The sequence below is a fragment of the Oncorhynchus tshawytscha genome, linkage group LG05 (genome assembly GCF_018296145.1).
Source record: "Oncorhynchus tshawytscha isolate Ot180627B linkage group LG05, Otsh_v2.0, whole genome shotgun sequence".
NCBI lineage: Eukaryota > Metazoa > Chordata > Actinopteri > Salmoniformes > Salmonidae > Oncorhynchus > Oncorhynchus tshawytscha.
The window spans coordinates 64241121-64258025 of NC_056433.1; the positions used below are offsets into that span (position 1 = coordinate 64241121).

Consider the following 16905-nt stretch of genomic DNA (forward strand, 5'->3'; position numbering starts at 1 on the left):
AGAGAGAAGAGTGGGAGAGTGTTGCATGTTTGCTTCTGGAGAGTGTTACTAAACTATACAGTGTTCATCCCTTTTTGGATCTAAACTGATGGGAAGATACAATGTTGCCAAATAGTCTTGCCAGAATTTAGTTAATAACGCTACAAGACAAAAATATGTTCGATTTTATTACTGGTCTGGTATTTAATTATTGGATTTAAAGGAATATTTTCATGACAAATGTAATTACTGTACATCGTAAGTGTTCATTTGAAAAGTCTAATATCATGATGTTAATCCACACACTCTTCCATTCAAATCACCAAATGGGGGGGAGTGGGGACCATGAAAGACCATGAAGATTGATCCGCTGAGCAACTGCTGTACGCATCGAGATACCATTCGACAAACGGAAGCAAACCTGTGAGACTTTACGGACACCGTAGAATGTGACGCAATCACTGTTCAATGATTGACAAATCCGTGCATCAATGAAAATCCTAGATGTTTGGGCGAGAATAGGATACAATACTAGAGTGAACCAATGCTCTTTGCAAGGTTGTTCGAGGAGTAGTTGATATCGTTACTAAGCAGCAGCAATAGCAGTATGGCCTGTATGTTATAGTTATCAAGAGGGAGAAATTAGTCACATTTTTTGTTGTCCAATGGATAGTCTTTTTACCCCCAGGTCTGTACACATAGTCTTCAGTTTTTGTATGTCGAATAACCTAGTTGTCTTATAATATTACCCGAGGCCACCTTTGTAGTTGTTTATCAGCCCAATGGACTGTAGGCTAAATATATCGTTTTCACACCATTGTCTGAGCTCGAGGGCTTTTACCTAGCTAAATTACTTTATAGAATGTTCGCCTTTGTTCCACAGAGCGGTACATTTTGTTACATTGTTAATTATTTGTTACACGCTCTAGTAACGGTTACAATGTTTAATTTGTTGCATGCTCAAATTAAACTGTTGCAATGTTTCATTGCAGAGTCAATCTCGTTCGACAGGATATAATGTAGCGGTTCTCATTAGGGATACCAATAGATTTAAAGTTGAAAACCAAGCCATTTAAAGTTGAACTTCTTCCCATCATCAATATGGCCTCCTCAAGGTAACTGTCATTGTTTTAACTTTTTATTTTTAGAAACATGTTTACTTAGCATTTGCATTGGGTTTCCCTGACCATAGTATTATTTCTTGTTGAATGAATAGAAATAGTCTATGCATAGGCCTAATTTGCTTGTGAAACTGTCCTCCATTTCAGTGATCTTCGGGAGAAATTACGAAAGAAACGACGGACGCTACAACAGACTCTGCAGGTCAAAGACGACGTGGATACAGATACCCAGGTAATGCATAACATACAGTCAGTCACATACAATCGCTCAGTCCTTGATTAAGGGAGTAGCTTGCTGCTGAGGTTTTGAGAGTATCTCCAAATGTATTGTTGTCACAGCGCTTCACTCTAATAACACAACTGACTCACTATGTGCCTACCAGTACTCGACATTAAATTGAAATCACATGCGCCGAATACAACATTACAGTGAAATGCTTACTTACGAGCCCCTAACTAACAACGCAGTTAAAAAAATATGGATAGGAATAAGAAATAAAAGTAACAAGTAATTAAATAGCAGCAGTAAAATAACAATAGCGAGACTATATACAGGGGGTACCAGTACAGAGTCAATGTGTGGGGGCTTGAGGTAATATGTACAGTACATGTAGGTAGAGTTATTAAAGTGACTATGCATAGATGATAACAACAGAAAGTAGCAGTGGTGTAAAAGAGGGGGAGGGGAGGCAATTCAAATAGTCAGGGTAGCCAATTTATTAGGTGTTCGGGAGTCTTATGGCTTGGGGGTAGAAGCTGTTTAGAAGCCTCTTGGACCTAGACTTGGTGCTCCGGTACCGCTTGCCGTGCGGTAGCAGAGAGAAAAGTCTATGACTAGGGTGGCTGGAGACTGACCATTTTTAGGGCCTTCCTCTGACACCGCCTGGTATAGAGGTCCTGGATGGCAGGAAGCTTGGCCCCAGTGATGTACTGGGCCACTCGCACTACCCTCTCTAGTAGAGGTCGACCGATTTAATCATAATGGCCGATTAATTAGGGGACTATTTCAAGTTTTCCTAACAGTCGGAATTCAGTATTTTTGTACACCGATTTGGCCGATTTATTCTTTATTTAATCTTTATTTAATCTTTATTTAACTAGGCAAGTCAGTTAAGAAGACATTCTTATTTTCAATGACGGCCTAGGAACGGTGGGTTAACTGCTTTGTTCAGGGGCAGAACGACAGATTTTTACCTTGTCAACTTGGAGATTCAATCTTGCAACCTTACAGTTAACTAGTCCAACGCTCTAACCACCTGATTACATTGCACTCCACAAGGAGCCTGTTACGCGAATGCAGTAAGCCAAAGTAAGTTGCTAGCTAGCATTAAACTTATCTTATAAAAAACAATCAATCAATCATAATCACTAGTTAACTACACATGGTTGATGATATTACTAGTTTATCTAGCGTGTCCTGTGTTGCATATAATCGATGCGGTGCGTATTCGTGAAAAAGGACTGTCGTTGCTCCAACGTGTACCTAACCATAAACATCAATGTCTTTCTTAAAATCAATACACAGAAGTATACATTTTTAAACCTGCATATTTAGCTAAAAGAAATCCAGGTTAGCAGGCAATATTAACCAGGTGAAATTGTGTCATTTCTCTTGCGTTCATTGCACGCAGAGTCAGTGTACATGGAACAGTTTGGGCCGCCTAATTTGCCAGAATTTTACGTGATTATGACATAGCATTGAAGGTTGTGCAATGTAACAGGAATATTTAGACTTATGGATGCCACCCGTTAGATAAAGTAGGGAACGGTTCAGTATTTCACTGAAAGAATAAACGTCTTGTTTTCGAGATTATAGTTTCCGGATTCGACCATATTAATGACCTAAGGCTCGTATTTCTGTGTTATCATGTTATAACTAAGTCTATGATTTGATAGCGCAGTCTGACTGAGCGATGGTAGGCACCAGCTGGCTAGTAGGCATTCATTCAAACAGCACTTTCGTGCGTTTTGCCAGCAGCTCTTCGCAATGCTTCAAGCATTGCACTGTTTATGACTTCAAGCCTATCAACTCGCAAGATTAGGCTGGTGTAACAGATGTGAAATGACTAGCTAGTTAGCTGGGTGTGCGCTAATAGTGTTTCAAACGTCACTCGCTCTGAGACTTGGAGTGGTTGTTCCCCTTGCTCTGCATGGGTAACGCTGCTTCAAGGGTGGCTGTTGTCGATGGATGTGTTCCTGGTTCGAGCCCAGGTAGGAGCGAGGAGAGGGACGGAAGCTATACTGTTACACTGGCAATACTAAAGTGCCTATAAGAACATCCAATAGTCAAAGGTTAATGAAATACAAATGATATAGAGAGAAATGGTCCTACAATTCCTATAATAACTACAACCGAAAACTTCTTACCTGGGAATATTGAAGACTCATGTTAAAAGGAACCACCAGCTTTCATATGTTCTCATGTTCTGAGCAAGGAACTTAAACGTTAGCTTTCTTACATGGCACATATTGCACTTTTACTTTCTTCTCTAACACTTTGTTTTTGCATTATTTAAACCAAATTGAACATGTTTCATTATTTATTTGAGGCTAAATTGATTTTATTGATGTATTATATTAAGTTAAAATAAGTGTTCATTCAGTATTGTTGTAATTGTCATTATTACAACAAAAACAATTTGGTCCTTAAATAATTGGTATCGGCGTTGAAAAATCATAATCGGTCGACCTCTACTCTGTAGTGCCTTGCGGTCGTAGGCCAAGCAATTGCCATACCAGGCAGTGATGCAACCAGCCAGGATGCTCTCGATGCAGGATGCTCTCGGTGCGGCTTTAGAACCTTTTAAGGATTTGAGGACCCACGCCAAACCATTTCAGTCTCCCGAGGGGGAATAGGTTTTATCATGCCCTCTTCATGACTGTCTTGGTGTGCTAGGACTATGTTAGTTTGTTAGTGATGTGGACACCAAGGAACTTGAAGCTCTCAACCTGCTCCATTACAGCCCTGTAGATGCGAATGGGGGTGTGCTCAGTCCTCTTTTTCCTGTAGTCCACAATCATCTCCTTTGTCTTGATTACATTGAGGGAGAGGTTGTTTTCCCGGCATCATACAGCCAGGTCTCTGACCACCCTATAGGCTGTCTCGTCATTGTCGGTGATCAGGCCTACCACTGTTGTGTCATGGGAAAACTTAATGATGGTGTTTGAGTCGTGCCTGGCCGTGCAGTCATGAGTGAACAGGGAGTACAGGAGGGGACTGAGCATGCACCCCTGAGGGGCCCCTATGTTGAGGATCAGCGTGGCAGATGTGTTGCTACCTACCCTTATCACCTGGGTGTGGCCTGTCAGGAAGTCCAGGATCCAGTTGCAGAGGGAGTTGTTTAGTCCCAGTGTCCTTAGCTTATTGATGAGCCTTGAGGGCACTATGGTGTTGACTACAGCTCAGTGTTCAATGAATACCATTCTCAAATAGGTGTTCCTTTTGTCCAGGTGGGAAAGGGCAGTGTGGAGTGCAATAGACATTGCATCATCTGTGGATCTGTTGGGGCGGTATGCAAATTGGAGTGGGTCTAGGGTTTCTGGGATAATGGTGTTGATGTGAGCCATGACCAGCCTTCAAAGCACTTCATGGTTACAGATGTGAGTGCTACGGGTATGTAGTCGTTTAGGCAGGTTAGCTTAGTGTTCTTGGGCACAGGCACTATGGTGGTCTGCTTAAAACATGTTGGTATTACAGACTTGGACAGGGAGAGGATGAAAATGTCAGTGAAGACACTTGCCAGTTTGTCAGCGCATGCTCGCAGTATACGTCCTGATAATCCGTTTGGCCCTGCGGCCTTGGGAATGTTGAACTGTTTAAAGGCCTTACTCACATCTGCTGCGGAGAGTGTGATCAAAAAGTCTTCCAGAACAGCTAATGCTCTCATGCATGTTTCGTGTTATTTGCCTCAAGCGAGCCACTGGGCAACTTTTGTCACTGGGCAGCTCTCGACTGTGCTTCCCTTTGTAGTCTGTAATGCAAGCCCTGCCACATCCGACGAGCGTCAGAGCCGGTGTAGTACGATTCGATCTCAGTCCTGTATTTACGCTTTGCCTGTTTGATGGTTCGTTGGAGGGCATAGCAGGATTTCTTATAAGTTTCCGGGTTAGAGTCCCTCTCCTTGATAGCGGCAGCTCTAGCCTTTAGCTCAGTGCGGATGTTGCATGTAATCCATGGCTTCTGGTTGGGGTATGTACGTACGGTCACTGTGGGGACAACGTCATTGATGCACTTATTGATGAAGCCAATGACTGATGTGGTGTACTCCTCAATGCCATCGGAGGAATCCCGGAACATATTCCAGTCTGTGCTAGCAAAACAGTCTTGTAGCTTAGCATCTGCTTCATCTGACCACTTTTTTATTGATCTAGTCACTGGTGCTTCCTGCTTTAATTGTTGCTTGTAAGCAGGAATCAGGAGGATAGAATTAAAGTCAGATTTGCTAAATGGAGGGCGAGGTTTTTTTCCCTCTACTTACACATTTAACATGCTGATAGAAATTTGGTAAAACAGATTTAAGTTTCCCTGCATTAAAGTCCCCGGGAACTTGGAGCGCCGCCTCTGGGTGAGGGTTTTCCTGTTTGCTTATGGAGGTATACAGCTCATTCAGTGCTGTCTTAGTGCCAGCCTCTGACTGTGGTGGTTTGTAAACAGCTACGAAAAATACAGATGAAAACTCTCGGTAGGTAATGTGGTCTACAGTTTAGCATGAGATGCTCTATCGCAGGTGAGCAATAGCTCGAGACTTCCTTAGATATCGTGCACTACAAAAATACGTAGTCCGCCGGCCCTTGTTTTACCAGACGCCGCTGTTCTATCCTGCCGGTGCAGTGTATAACCAGCCAGCTGTATGTTGATAGTGTCGTCGTTCAGCAACGTCTCCGTGAAGCATGAGATATTACAGTTTTGAATGTCCTGTTGGTAGTTTAATCTTCCGCGTAGGTCATATATTTTATTGTCCAAAGATTGCACATTTGCTAGCAGAATGGAAGGAAGTGGGGGTTTATTAGATCGCCTACGAATTCTCAGAAGGCAGCCCGCCCTCCGGCCCCTTTTTCACCGCCTCCTCTTCACGCAAATCACAGGCATTTGGGCCTGTTCCTGAGAAAGCAGTATATTGTTCGCGTCGGCCTCGTCAGACTCGTTAAAGGGAAAAAAGGAGTCCTTGGTGAGTAATCGCAGTCCTGATGTCCAGAATTTATTTTCGGTCATAAGAGACGGTAACATTATGTACAAAATATGTTAAAAAAATAATAAACGAACAAAAAACACAATCGGTTGGCAGCACGTAAAACGTCTGCCTTCTTCTCCGGCGCCATCTTACTGACTTTGATACAGCTGTGAGCCTCTAGAGACAAGATACAAGGTACTTTATTGCCAGACAGAGGAAGTACAGGATTTGACAAGACTCAACAAGTCCTGAAAGCGAGTCTCACCTGCACCCACTGAAGAAGTCAAATGTGAATACACATCCACACACACAAACTGGCAGGACTCTGTGTCTAAGTGCTCTGATCTGCCTGGTAGGCTCTGGTCCCAACAGACAAGAAGCAGAGTAAGGAGAGAGGACAGACGACTATGGAGGTTGGTGTGTTTTCTCCCATAGCCTCCTTGTAGCTGTGCTGTAGCCTGTAGTCACCTTGTGTGCTTTCTTCCTGACTGCAGTCTTCTGACCTGCCTTGTTCACCACCTCGCCAAGAGACGTGTCCAGACTGCTTCTCTTTCTTTCCTCTGTAGAGTTCACTGAGTTCTATAGGTTGTGTGCTGTAGTTCTCTCCTCTCTCCTAACATTCTACTTCTTCTTCTGTTTTCTTTCTCCCTCCTCGAAGGGGATATTTTATCACTCTGAAAAGCAGCAGCTGCCTTCATATGAAGTCACAGGCCTACCTGTAATATTGTAGGATGTCTATGACTTTGCACCAACTGTATGTTTGTGTTGGATTATTAGGAGCTAACAGCTAGTGAGGAGGAGCCTGGAGATACACTGAGACGCAACCTGAAGGCTCAGAGACAGAAGAGGAAGAAAAAGGTATTGAAGTTAGAATTCACTGGCTCCGTCCTAGCTATAATCATCACCACTTTTCTTGTTGATTAATAGTCTTAAACTTAAACCCCAGTGTTATTACAGAGTAGTAGTACTACTAGTAAAGTATTTTCTGTCTGTTTCATTAAATGGGTTCTCTTACAAAATGTTGACACTTGCTCCCTCTCCTAGCTTGAGAAGGCGTCTACAGATGATACTCCTGATGACTCAGTGGTGGAGCCCCATGATGAGACAGTGGTGGAGGTCACTGCTGTTCAACAGATCAGCCACGATGATGACAAACCAGAGAAGCCTGTCATTGTGTCCAGTCCCACTCACTCCCAGAGAGGAGGTGAGACTGTCTATCCTGCATGTCCTCTAACCTGGTCCTCCCTAGCCTATTGCTGTCAAACAGAGAGGAGTTGGTTAACAGCCCAAACAGACTGGACCACCATGGTAGTTTCTCCCTACTCTGTCTCCCATAGGTGTTGTTTCATACCTGTCTCTCCCCTCAGACCTGCCACCCCGGCCTCAGGCCAAACCCGCGCCAAGCTCGAGCCACTCAGAGAGCTCCACCATGAGACAGCGAATGAGAGACAAGCTGAGGGCAGCCAGGGTAAACACAGCCTCCCTCTACTCAACATGTATTATTGATTAACTACTGAGATTCCTAATTTCCTTATCAAAAGGTTTCAGGACCAAACTTCCTGTTTATTCTCCAGAAATCTTATTGTTTGATTGAAAATGTATTGTCTCTTGTACACTTCATCAGTCCAAAGCAGAAAGTCTTCTACAGCAGGAGGCTTCTTTGGAGGCGCCAGCTAGTCGCTTGCAGAGTCTCAGAGACAGAGACACTCTCACCAGGTTTGACAGAGAGGTGAGGACCTGACTTCTACTCACTTTCATCACTGTCTATGTGCATATAGTAGTCCAGTACCAGCATCACTGTACAGAGATAATCTTTTATTGGAGAATTCATTAACCGTATTTTGAAGCATGTAATTCACTATGCTAACTAGCCTGAAAGTGAAGGTCATGATCCGCTGATGTTTTACAGACAGAGCCAGACCTCAGGGCGGGGAGAGATGACCACTCTTCTCCCCTCAACACCAAAGTCAAGTTCCGAGAGACAGTCAGGCGTGTCAGGATAGAGAGTATAGTGAGTGGCCAAACTGCTCTCCTTTGGTTCTTGTAATCTAATAGATTGTATGATTAAGGTTAAGGATTTTATCAATGTCCCCTGTTTTATTGCAAATGTAGTCTGAGACAGGTTTACCCACAGCGGAGGAGGCCTACAATTTTTTCACTTTCAACTTTGACCCGGAACCCCATGAAGAGGCGGGCAAAGGTCGTAAGAAGAGAAGGCCAAGGACAGAAGGGGAGAATGACGATGAGGAAGAGGAGGAGGAAGCAGTCACTGAAGTGGACAGGGAACAGAAAGGCGAGAACGAGGAGCGGGTAAAACTAGCATAGATAATGAACCATTTTCAACTCATTTAATTTTAATGCATCTCCTGAATTAATTGAAAGAAAATGTAATTGACTGAAAACAAGGGTAGACGTACTCCCAGAGTACGAGTAGCATATATTGTTGCCATGGATTGCTAATGATTGCAGCATCTGTGTGTAATTAGCTGTAAAATATATGGGACCCTGAGACCCTCCTAAACCAGTCAGCTAGGAACATGACAGGACAGTGTTTCTGGTCTTAGATCAGCATCGATGCTGAAGGCACCATATGTCAGATGAAAAGATTTCTCTCTTCTGTCTGTCATTTGATCTTGGCTAGTGAGAGAGGTCTGAGCCACATTGTTTTAAGACCGGTATTCCCAAACTGGGGTACGCTCAATGCCGTCTGGAGTACGCCAATTAAAAATGTGATTCACAATTTAAAAAATATAATACTTTTTTCCTTCACATTTTCAAACAGTCCATTTGATATTTTCCAACGGGGCTATACATTTGGGTGAGTTTTCTTTCTCGCCTGAGTAGCCTCGTTTCACTGCCAAAAATAAAATCCAACCATCTCATGTTCAGTGAAATAACATCACAATGTTAAACACAGGTAGCCTAGTCAAATAATGAACATCCAATCACATTAAACGTCTTTTGCGGGAATACCACTAACGGTCTGTATGTAGCCAAACATAGCTGCTGCTCATGTTGGTATCTGTACTGATGGCACAAAAGCCATGACAGGACACATAGTGGAGTGGTAACGCGTGTGCAAGCAGTTGCTCCCAATGCCACTTGGGTATACTGCAGAATCCACCGAGAGGCTCTTGCTGCCAAGGGAATGTCTGACAGCTTGAAAGACTTTTTGGACACTACAGTGAATATGGCTAACTTTGTTAAAGCAAGGCCCCTGAACTCTTGGGTATTTTCTGCACTATGCAATGATATGGGCAGCAACCGTGTAATGCTTTTACAACATACAGAAGTGCGCTGGTTATCAAGGGGCAATGTATTGACACGTTTTCTTTTAATTGAGAGAGCTTAAAGTTTTCTTTACTGACCATCATTTGCACTTGTCTGACCGCTTGCATGATGATGAGTTTCTCACACGACTGGCATATCTGGGTGATGTTTTTTCTTGCCTGATTGATCTGAATCTAGGATTACAGGGACTCTCCGCAACTATATTCAATGTGCGGGACAAAATTGAGTCTATGATTAAGAAGTTGGAGCTCTTCTCTGTCTGCATTAACAAGGTCAACACTCAGGTCTTTCCATCGTATTTTTTTTTTTGTGTGTCTGCAAATGAACTCAAGCTTACAGACAACGTCAAATGTGATGTAGAGAAGCACCTGAGTGAGTTGGGTGCGCAATTACACAGGTACTTTCCAGAAATGGATAACACAAATAACTGGATTCGTTATCCCTTTCATTTATTTAAAAAAATATATATAATTTCACCTTTATTTAACCAGGTAGGTGAGAACAAGTTCTCATTTGCAACTGCGACCTGGCCAAGATAAAGCAAAGCAGTTCGACACATACAACAACACAGAGTTACACATGGAATAAACAAACATACAATCAATAATACAGTAGAAAAATCTATATACAGCAGGTGCAAATGAGGTAGGACAAGATAGGTAAGGCAATAAATAGGCCATGGTGGTGAATTTATTACAATATAGAAATTAAACACTGGAATGGTAGGATGTGCAGAAGATGAATGTGCAAGTAGAGATACTGGGGTGCAAAGGAGCAAGATAAATAAATACAGTATGGGGATGAGGTAGATTGGATGGGCTATTTACAGATGAGCTATGTGCAGTTGCAGTGATCTGTGAGCTGCTCTGACAGCTGGTGCTTAAAGCTATTGAGGGAGGTAAGAGTCTCCAGCTTCAGAGATTTTTGCAGTTCGTTCCAGTCATTGGCAGCAGAGAACTGGAAGGAGAGGCGGCCAAAGGAAGAATTGACTTTGGGGGTGACCAGTGAGATATACCTGCTGGAGCGCGTGCTACGGGTGGGTGCTGCTATGGTGACCAGTGAGCTGAGATAAGGTGGGGCTTTCCCTATCAGAGACTTGTAGATGACCTGAAGCCAGTGGGTTTGGCGACGAGTATGAAGCGAGGGCCAGCCAACGAGAGCACACAGGTCGCAGTGGTGGGTAGTATATGGGGCTTTGGTGACAAAACGGATGGCACTGTGATAGACTGATAGACTTAGTCTGGATGGAGAGTTTACAGTCTAACCTGACACCTAGGTATTTGTAGTTGTCCACATATTCTAAGTCAGAACCGTCCAGACTAGTGATGCTGGACGGGCAGGCAGGTGTTGGCAGTGATCGGTTGAAGAGCATGCATTTAGTTTTACTTGCATTTAAGAGCAGTTGGAGGCCACTGAAGGAGAGTTGTATGGGCATTGAATCTCGTCTGGAGGTTTGTTAACACAGTGTCCAAAGAGGGGCCAGAAGTATACAGAATGGTGTCGTCTGCGTAGAGGTGGATCAGAAAACCACCAGCAGCAAAAGCGACATCATTGATGTATACAGAGAAGAGAGTCGGGCCGAGAATTGAACCCTGTGGCACCCCCATATTCATGCCCTGCCTCCAGTCCACTTACTTATATCTGAACAAGAGAGCCTCATCGAAATTGCAACAAGCGGTTCTGTGAAAATTGAATGTAATCAGAAGCCACTGCCAGATTTCTGGATTGGGTTGCGCTCAGAGTATCCTGCCTTGGCAAATCGCGCTGTTAAGACACTGGTGTCCTTTGCAACCACGTACCTATGTGAGAGTGGATTCTCAGCCATCACTAGCATGAAAACTAAATACAGGCACTAGGGTTGCACATTTTGGGGAATATTCAGAGGTGGGAATTAACGGGAATATATGGCAATTAATTCGGAATGAATGGGTATTAACGGAAATCTATGCAAATGAATACCATTTAAATGTATGTTTTTCGCATTGGATATATTTACCATATCATATGGAGACAGAAACATAAACATGTTATCTTATCATAAGTAGATATAATTGCAAATTATTAAATCCTTCCAATAGAAATAAAACAAATTGAACTTTAATTAAATGAGTTGACTCTTCACATGGGATGATTTCACTGAACAACAAAAGAAAGGAAATATTCAATGATCCAATGCATCTCCCAAAAACATTTTCAACATACTTCTGTAAAATGATAGTGTAGAAACTAAAGCTTTGGTTGTCTTCCTCTCAGGCTTCCATGTCTTCTCCCTGGACCTCCTCAATGTCCACCTCTTGAACATCAGACTCTGAGGCCTCATCTTCACTGTCATTTTCCAACCCTGTTGAGGATGGTTCATTGTCAGGCTCAAAAAGCCTCAAATTTGCCTGGATGGCCACCAATGTTTCAACCCTTGTATTGGTCAGACTGTTGCGTGCTTTGGTGTGTGTGTTCCCAAACAAGGACCAGTTGCGCTCTGGAGGCAGCTGATGTTGGTGGGATTTGGAGGATGATGGAAGCAACAGGGGAAAGACCCTCAGATCCACAAAGTCCCTTCCATCAGGTGGCTGATGAGATATGTTGGCACGACTGCCATATTGCATCTCCATCCCAAAGCCCTTACTTGGAAGTGTACTTCGCCAGACTGCCGAGACACGATAGTTATGAAACCATAGGCCTTGTTGATCTCTGAACCAGACAGGATGCTCTTGCCAGCATACTTGGGGTCCAACATGTGCGCTGCTGTATGTATGGGCTTCAGGCAGAAGTCTTCACGCTTTTTGATGTATTTCAGATCTGCTTGGAACCATAGTGAAGTGGGTAGGGCAGTAAGGATTTATTGTCTTACATCTGCAAGCAGTCTGAACATCGGACAGGATGGTATTGTCTCCCTCAATCTGTTCAATGGGTACTGCTATGGGTTTCTGGAGTTTCAGGCTGCTTACCACTCTCTCCCAAAATACATAATCCAGGAGGATCCTCTTGATGGCGCTGTCCATATCGGAAATCTGTGAAATGGCCATTTCTTGGTGACTCCTTCCCCTCCAGGAGACTGTCAAACATGATGACGGCACCACCCTAACAGGTGTTGCTGGGCAGCTTCAATGTGGTGCTCTTATTCTTCTCATTTTGCTTGGTGAGGTAGATTGCTGCTATAACTTGATGACCCTTCACATGCCTAACCATTTCCTTGGCTCTCTTGTAGAGTGTATCCATTGTTTTCAGTGCCATTATGTCCTTGAGGAGCAGATTCAATGCATGAGTAGCACAGCCAAAAGGTGGGACGTAAGGGTAGGACTCCTCCACTTTAGACCAAGCAGCCTTCATGTTCGCAGCATTGTCTGTCACCAGTGCAAATACCTTCTGTGGTCCAAGGTCATTGATGACTGCCTTCAGCTCATCTGCAATGTAGAGACCAGTGTGTCTGCTGTCCCTTGTGTCTGTGCTCTTGTAGAATACTGTTTGAGGGGTGGAGATGATTGCTTGGTTAATTATTGCTTGCCCTCGAACATTCGACCACCCATCAGAGATCATTGCAATACAGTCTGCCTTCTCTATGATTGGTTTGACCTTCACTTGAACTCTGTTGAACTCTGCATCCAACAAATGAGTAGATAAAGCATGTCTGGTTGGAGGGGTGTATGCTGGGCGAAGAACATTCTGAAATCTATTCCAATACACATTGCCTGTGAGCATCAGAGGTTAACCAGTTGCATACACAGCTAGAGCAAGACATTCATCAGCATTTCTCTCACTACGTTCCTCTATTGAGTCAAAATAACTTCTGATTCCAGGAGGACCGTGAGCTGTTGCTATCGATAAGGTATCTGATTCATCATTTTCACCTTGAATAGAAGTGAAAATGAGGGACTTTTGTCAGAGGTTGCTTGTTGTGAGCGCTGAGGGAACTTTATGCACTTGTCCAGATTAGCTGCAGTGAAATTTCTCCACACAACAGATAGTGCCTGTGGCATTTTCCTGTAAAGATTAGAACAAATTACAATTCCATGTACAGATAAATAGTTAGGCAGTTAGATTAAACAACTCCCTTTGTAAGATAAATGTTTTAAAATGAAACATGTATGGAAACAGGTCAATTGAAACTCCTCAGTTAGCAGGCTCAAGCAAGCTAAAACCCACATTGTAGCAAAAACTAACTAGCAGGAATTGTTAGAAATTATTTAAACACACTTTGCTGTAGGCTACTATTTACTAGTTAACAAAAAATCATGTATGTCAAAAAATAAATATAAAATATATTCACCCCACCCAGTATTGTAATCAAAACTTACCAGAAAGCATGTAGTCCTTGGCCCAGACAGTGTAGTGTGGGCTCAATAGCATCTCATTAGTGTGCAAGATCTTGAGAATCAGCTGTACATGTGCAATTCCATTGAATTGGGGACAGTGTCACCAAAATATGCCACAAGACCTAGAATTGCCTTATGTGTATCCCACAAAAAAGGTTCACTGTTATAAGCTAACTTTTTTGATGAGTTTAAGCAAAATTCCCCAAATTCCCAGCTTAACTTGGGAAATTTCCAGAAAGTTTCCGACCATTTGCAACCCTAATAGGTACAGACTGTGTGTGGAAAAATATTTAAGACTGAGACTCTCCAATACAACCCAACATTGCAGAGTTATGTGTGTCCTTTCAAGCACACCCTTCTCATTAACCTGTGGTGAGTTATTCCACATTTTTGATGAACAAATAAGGTTTTATATGTAAGATGGCCAAATAAAGAGCAAAATTATTGATTATTATTATATTATTATTTGTGCCCTGGTCCTACATTATAAGAGCTCTTTGTCACTTCCCACGAGCCGGGTTGTGATGACAACTCACACTCATTCTTATGTTTAATAAATGTATCATGTGGCAGGCTTGCAATGATGGCAAAAAACAAAATTTGATAGTGCGCTGACCCTGGTGCTAGAGGGGATACGCAGCTGGAGGTTGAATGTTTGAAGGGGTACAGGACTATTAAAAAGTTTGGGAACCACTGATTTAACACACAGCATAGGCACATCACCCCTCTCTGTGAATTACATCAGTTTGTGTCCTTGAACAACATACAGTATTTCCAAAAACATCATCATTAATCAATTAGTCATGAATCATGTTAATAGCTTTAACAGTTGATGTTATTCTTTAATAACACAGACCCCAAAGACCCTCAATATGGCGGTATGTTTTGCTGGTGAGGACGGCGGTATGTTTTGCTGGTGAGGACGGCGGTATGTTTTGCTGGTGAGGACGGCGGTATGTTTTGCTGGTGAGGACGGCGGTATGTTTTGCTGGTGAGGACAGCAGTATGGAGGTTTGTTTTGCTGGTGAGGACGGCAGTATGGAGGTATGTTTTGTTGGTGAGGACGTCAGTATGTTTTGTTGGTGAGGACGTCAGTATGGAGGTATGTTTTGTTGGTGAGGACGTCAGTATGGAGGTATGTTTTGTTGGTGAGGATGTCGGTATGTTTTGCTGGTGAGGACGGCGGTATGTTTTGCTGGTGAGGACAGCGGTATGTTTTGCTGGTGAGGACAGCAGTATGGAGGTTTGTTTTGCTGGTGAGGACGGCAGTATGGAGGTATGTTTTGTTGGTGAGGACGTCAGTATGTTTTGTTGGTGAGGACGTCAGTATGGAGGTATGTTTTGTTGGTGAGGACGTCAGTATGGAGGTATGTTTTGTTGGTGAGGACGTCAGTATGGAGGTATGTATTTTGTTGGTGAGGACGTCAGTATGGAGGTATGTTTTGTTGGTGAGGACGTCAGTATGTTTTGTTGGTGAGGACGTCAGTATGGAGGTATGTTTTGTTGGTGAGGACGTCAGTATGGAGGTATGTTTTGTTGGTGAGGACGTCAGTATGGAGGTATGTTTTGTTGGTGAGGACGTCAGTATGGCTGTAGTGTTGATGCATCTTGTCCTCTGTGACCCCTCCCACCCCAGGATGAGGATGCTCCTCTAGTGAAAGATGAAGAGGAGGATCTGTTCATTATCGACCAATCAGCACATGACTTCCTGGTGGTGAAGAGAGCAGAGTACATGGGCTACCAGAGGCGTCTTCAGAGCGAGAATGACTTCCTCTTCACCCCAAGCTTTTTGACAGGTACCCACCCCAATAAAAGCACACCTGTTATTTTGTACAGTCAGAACTATAACACCACTAGACCTGTAGTCTCAGAGCAGGTGTCCACCCTACCCCAACAACACCTGTAATGCAGCCAGACCGGTAGTCTGAAGACAGGCAACCACATCAATCTGAGGCCAGACAGAATCTTTCCTACAGCTAGGACAGCAGGTTAAGGACCTCGTTGTGGAGGACAGTCAGCCAGGCTCGCTATTTAAGGGCAGAGCTCCCTGAAGTCTGAACAGGAACTCTGCAGTGTCCTCGGTATGAGATAGTTGCACCAACAGCCATTCTCAGGAGAACATACCCACACTGAAGAACCGGCACCAAACCCTAACTAATACAGCCCATCTCAACTCACATTCCTCATTATGTGCGCACTGCATATATCATTGTGTTATAAGATGGTCTCTGTGAATGTCTATGTACTCTATATATGTTGACACTCTGTCTATTTATGCTTCAGTGCCAGCCTCCAGTAAAGTACCAGAGAACATGCAGCCACGTTATCTGGAGGAGGAGGGGCTATACGTGGGGGAGAGGCCTCCCATATCCCTGACCAATCAGAACATCTTAGAGAACCGTGTCTTGAAACAACAGCAGGTAAAGGTGTCACTGTACCACCAGAACATGATGTGAGCTTTAGTGTTCTGATAACAAACGTACCTCCAAGTGGGCGGTATCAGCATCAATTCTGATTTAGAGACTGTTCATCTGCTCAGGGGAGGAAGTGGTTTGGGGATGACGGCAGGATCATAGCTCTGCCTGACCCCATTAAAGAGTCGTCCACCAGACCCCCTCTGTTCCACATGGAGGAAGACTTGGACCCGGCTCTTCAGACTGTCTATAGGAAGGTAAATTAAATCAATTGGATAATATAATTAATTATATTTGTATAACAAAGACACACCTCCACTGTGCTCACCTCATGTAATCCTTATCTATCTATAGTACTCAAACTAGTCCTATACCACCTGACATGTTTCTGCACTGGAAAATAATCACTTGTCTGCCATATCCTCTTATCTTACTGTCCATTAATACACATCAAAGCACATTGCTCTCCACACAAACAACCTTGCAGAATGTTCAATCCCAGTGTCACTGAACTGGGAAACTGCTGCTTACCCAATAAATTATTGGGAGCTCGTATATAGAGTATGCAACTCTCTTTATTTCTTTTTATATCCTGCTGCTTGGCAACATGAATTGGCAA

General features: G+C 43.3%; 1 protein-coding gene across 5 annotated transcripts in view; it reads left to right on the plus strand.

Annotated features, from left to right (window-relative positions):
• The first annotated feature begins 519 nt into the window (after positions 1-519).
• The window catches only part of cc2d2a (coiled-coil and C2 domain containing 2A), a 32437-nt gene continuing 16051 nt past the window's right edge, over positions 520-16905 (plus strand). For 4 of the 5 annotated variants that reach the window (XM_024421805.2, XM_024421808.2, XM_024421806.2 and 1 more), the window contains exons 1-13: positions 520-667; positions 972-1094; positions 1248-1332; positions 6628-6684; positions 7049-7129; positions 7316-7475; positions 7639-7739; positions 7896-8000; positions 8181-8282; positions 8384-8581; positions 15509-15668; positions 16156-16292; positions 16412-16543. In XM_024421805.2, the coding sequence (XP_024277573.1) occupies positions 1081-1094; positions 1248-1332; positions 6628-6684; positions 7049-7129; positions 7316-7475; positions 7639-7739; positions 7896-8000; positions 8181-8282; positions 8384-8581; positions 15509-15668; positions 16156-16292; positions 16412-16543 (1332 nt within the window). In that variant the 5' untranslated portion in view covers positions 520-667; positions 972-1080. The remainder of the gene's footprint in view (positions 668-971; positions 1095-1247; positions 1333-6627; positions 6685-7048; positions 7130-7315; positions 7476-7638; positions 7740-7895; positions 8001-8180; positions 8283-8383; positions 8582-15508; positions 15669-16155; positions 16293-16411; positions 16544-16905) is intronic. The other variant, XM_024421809.2, reaches the window with a different exon arrangement.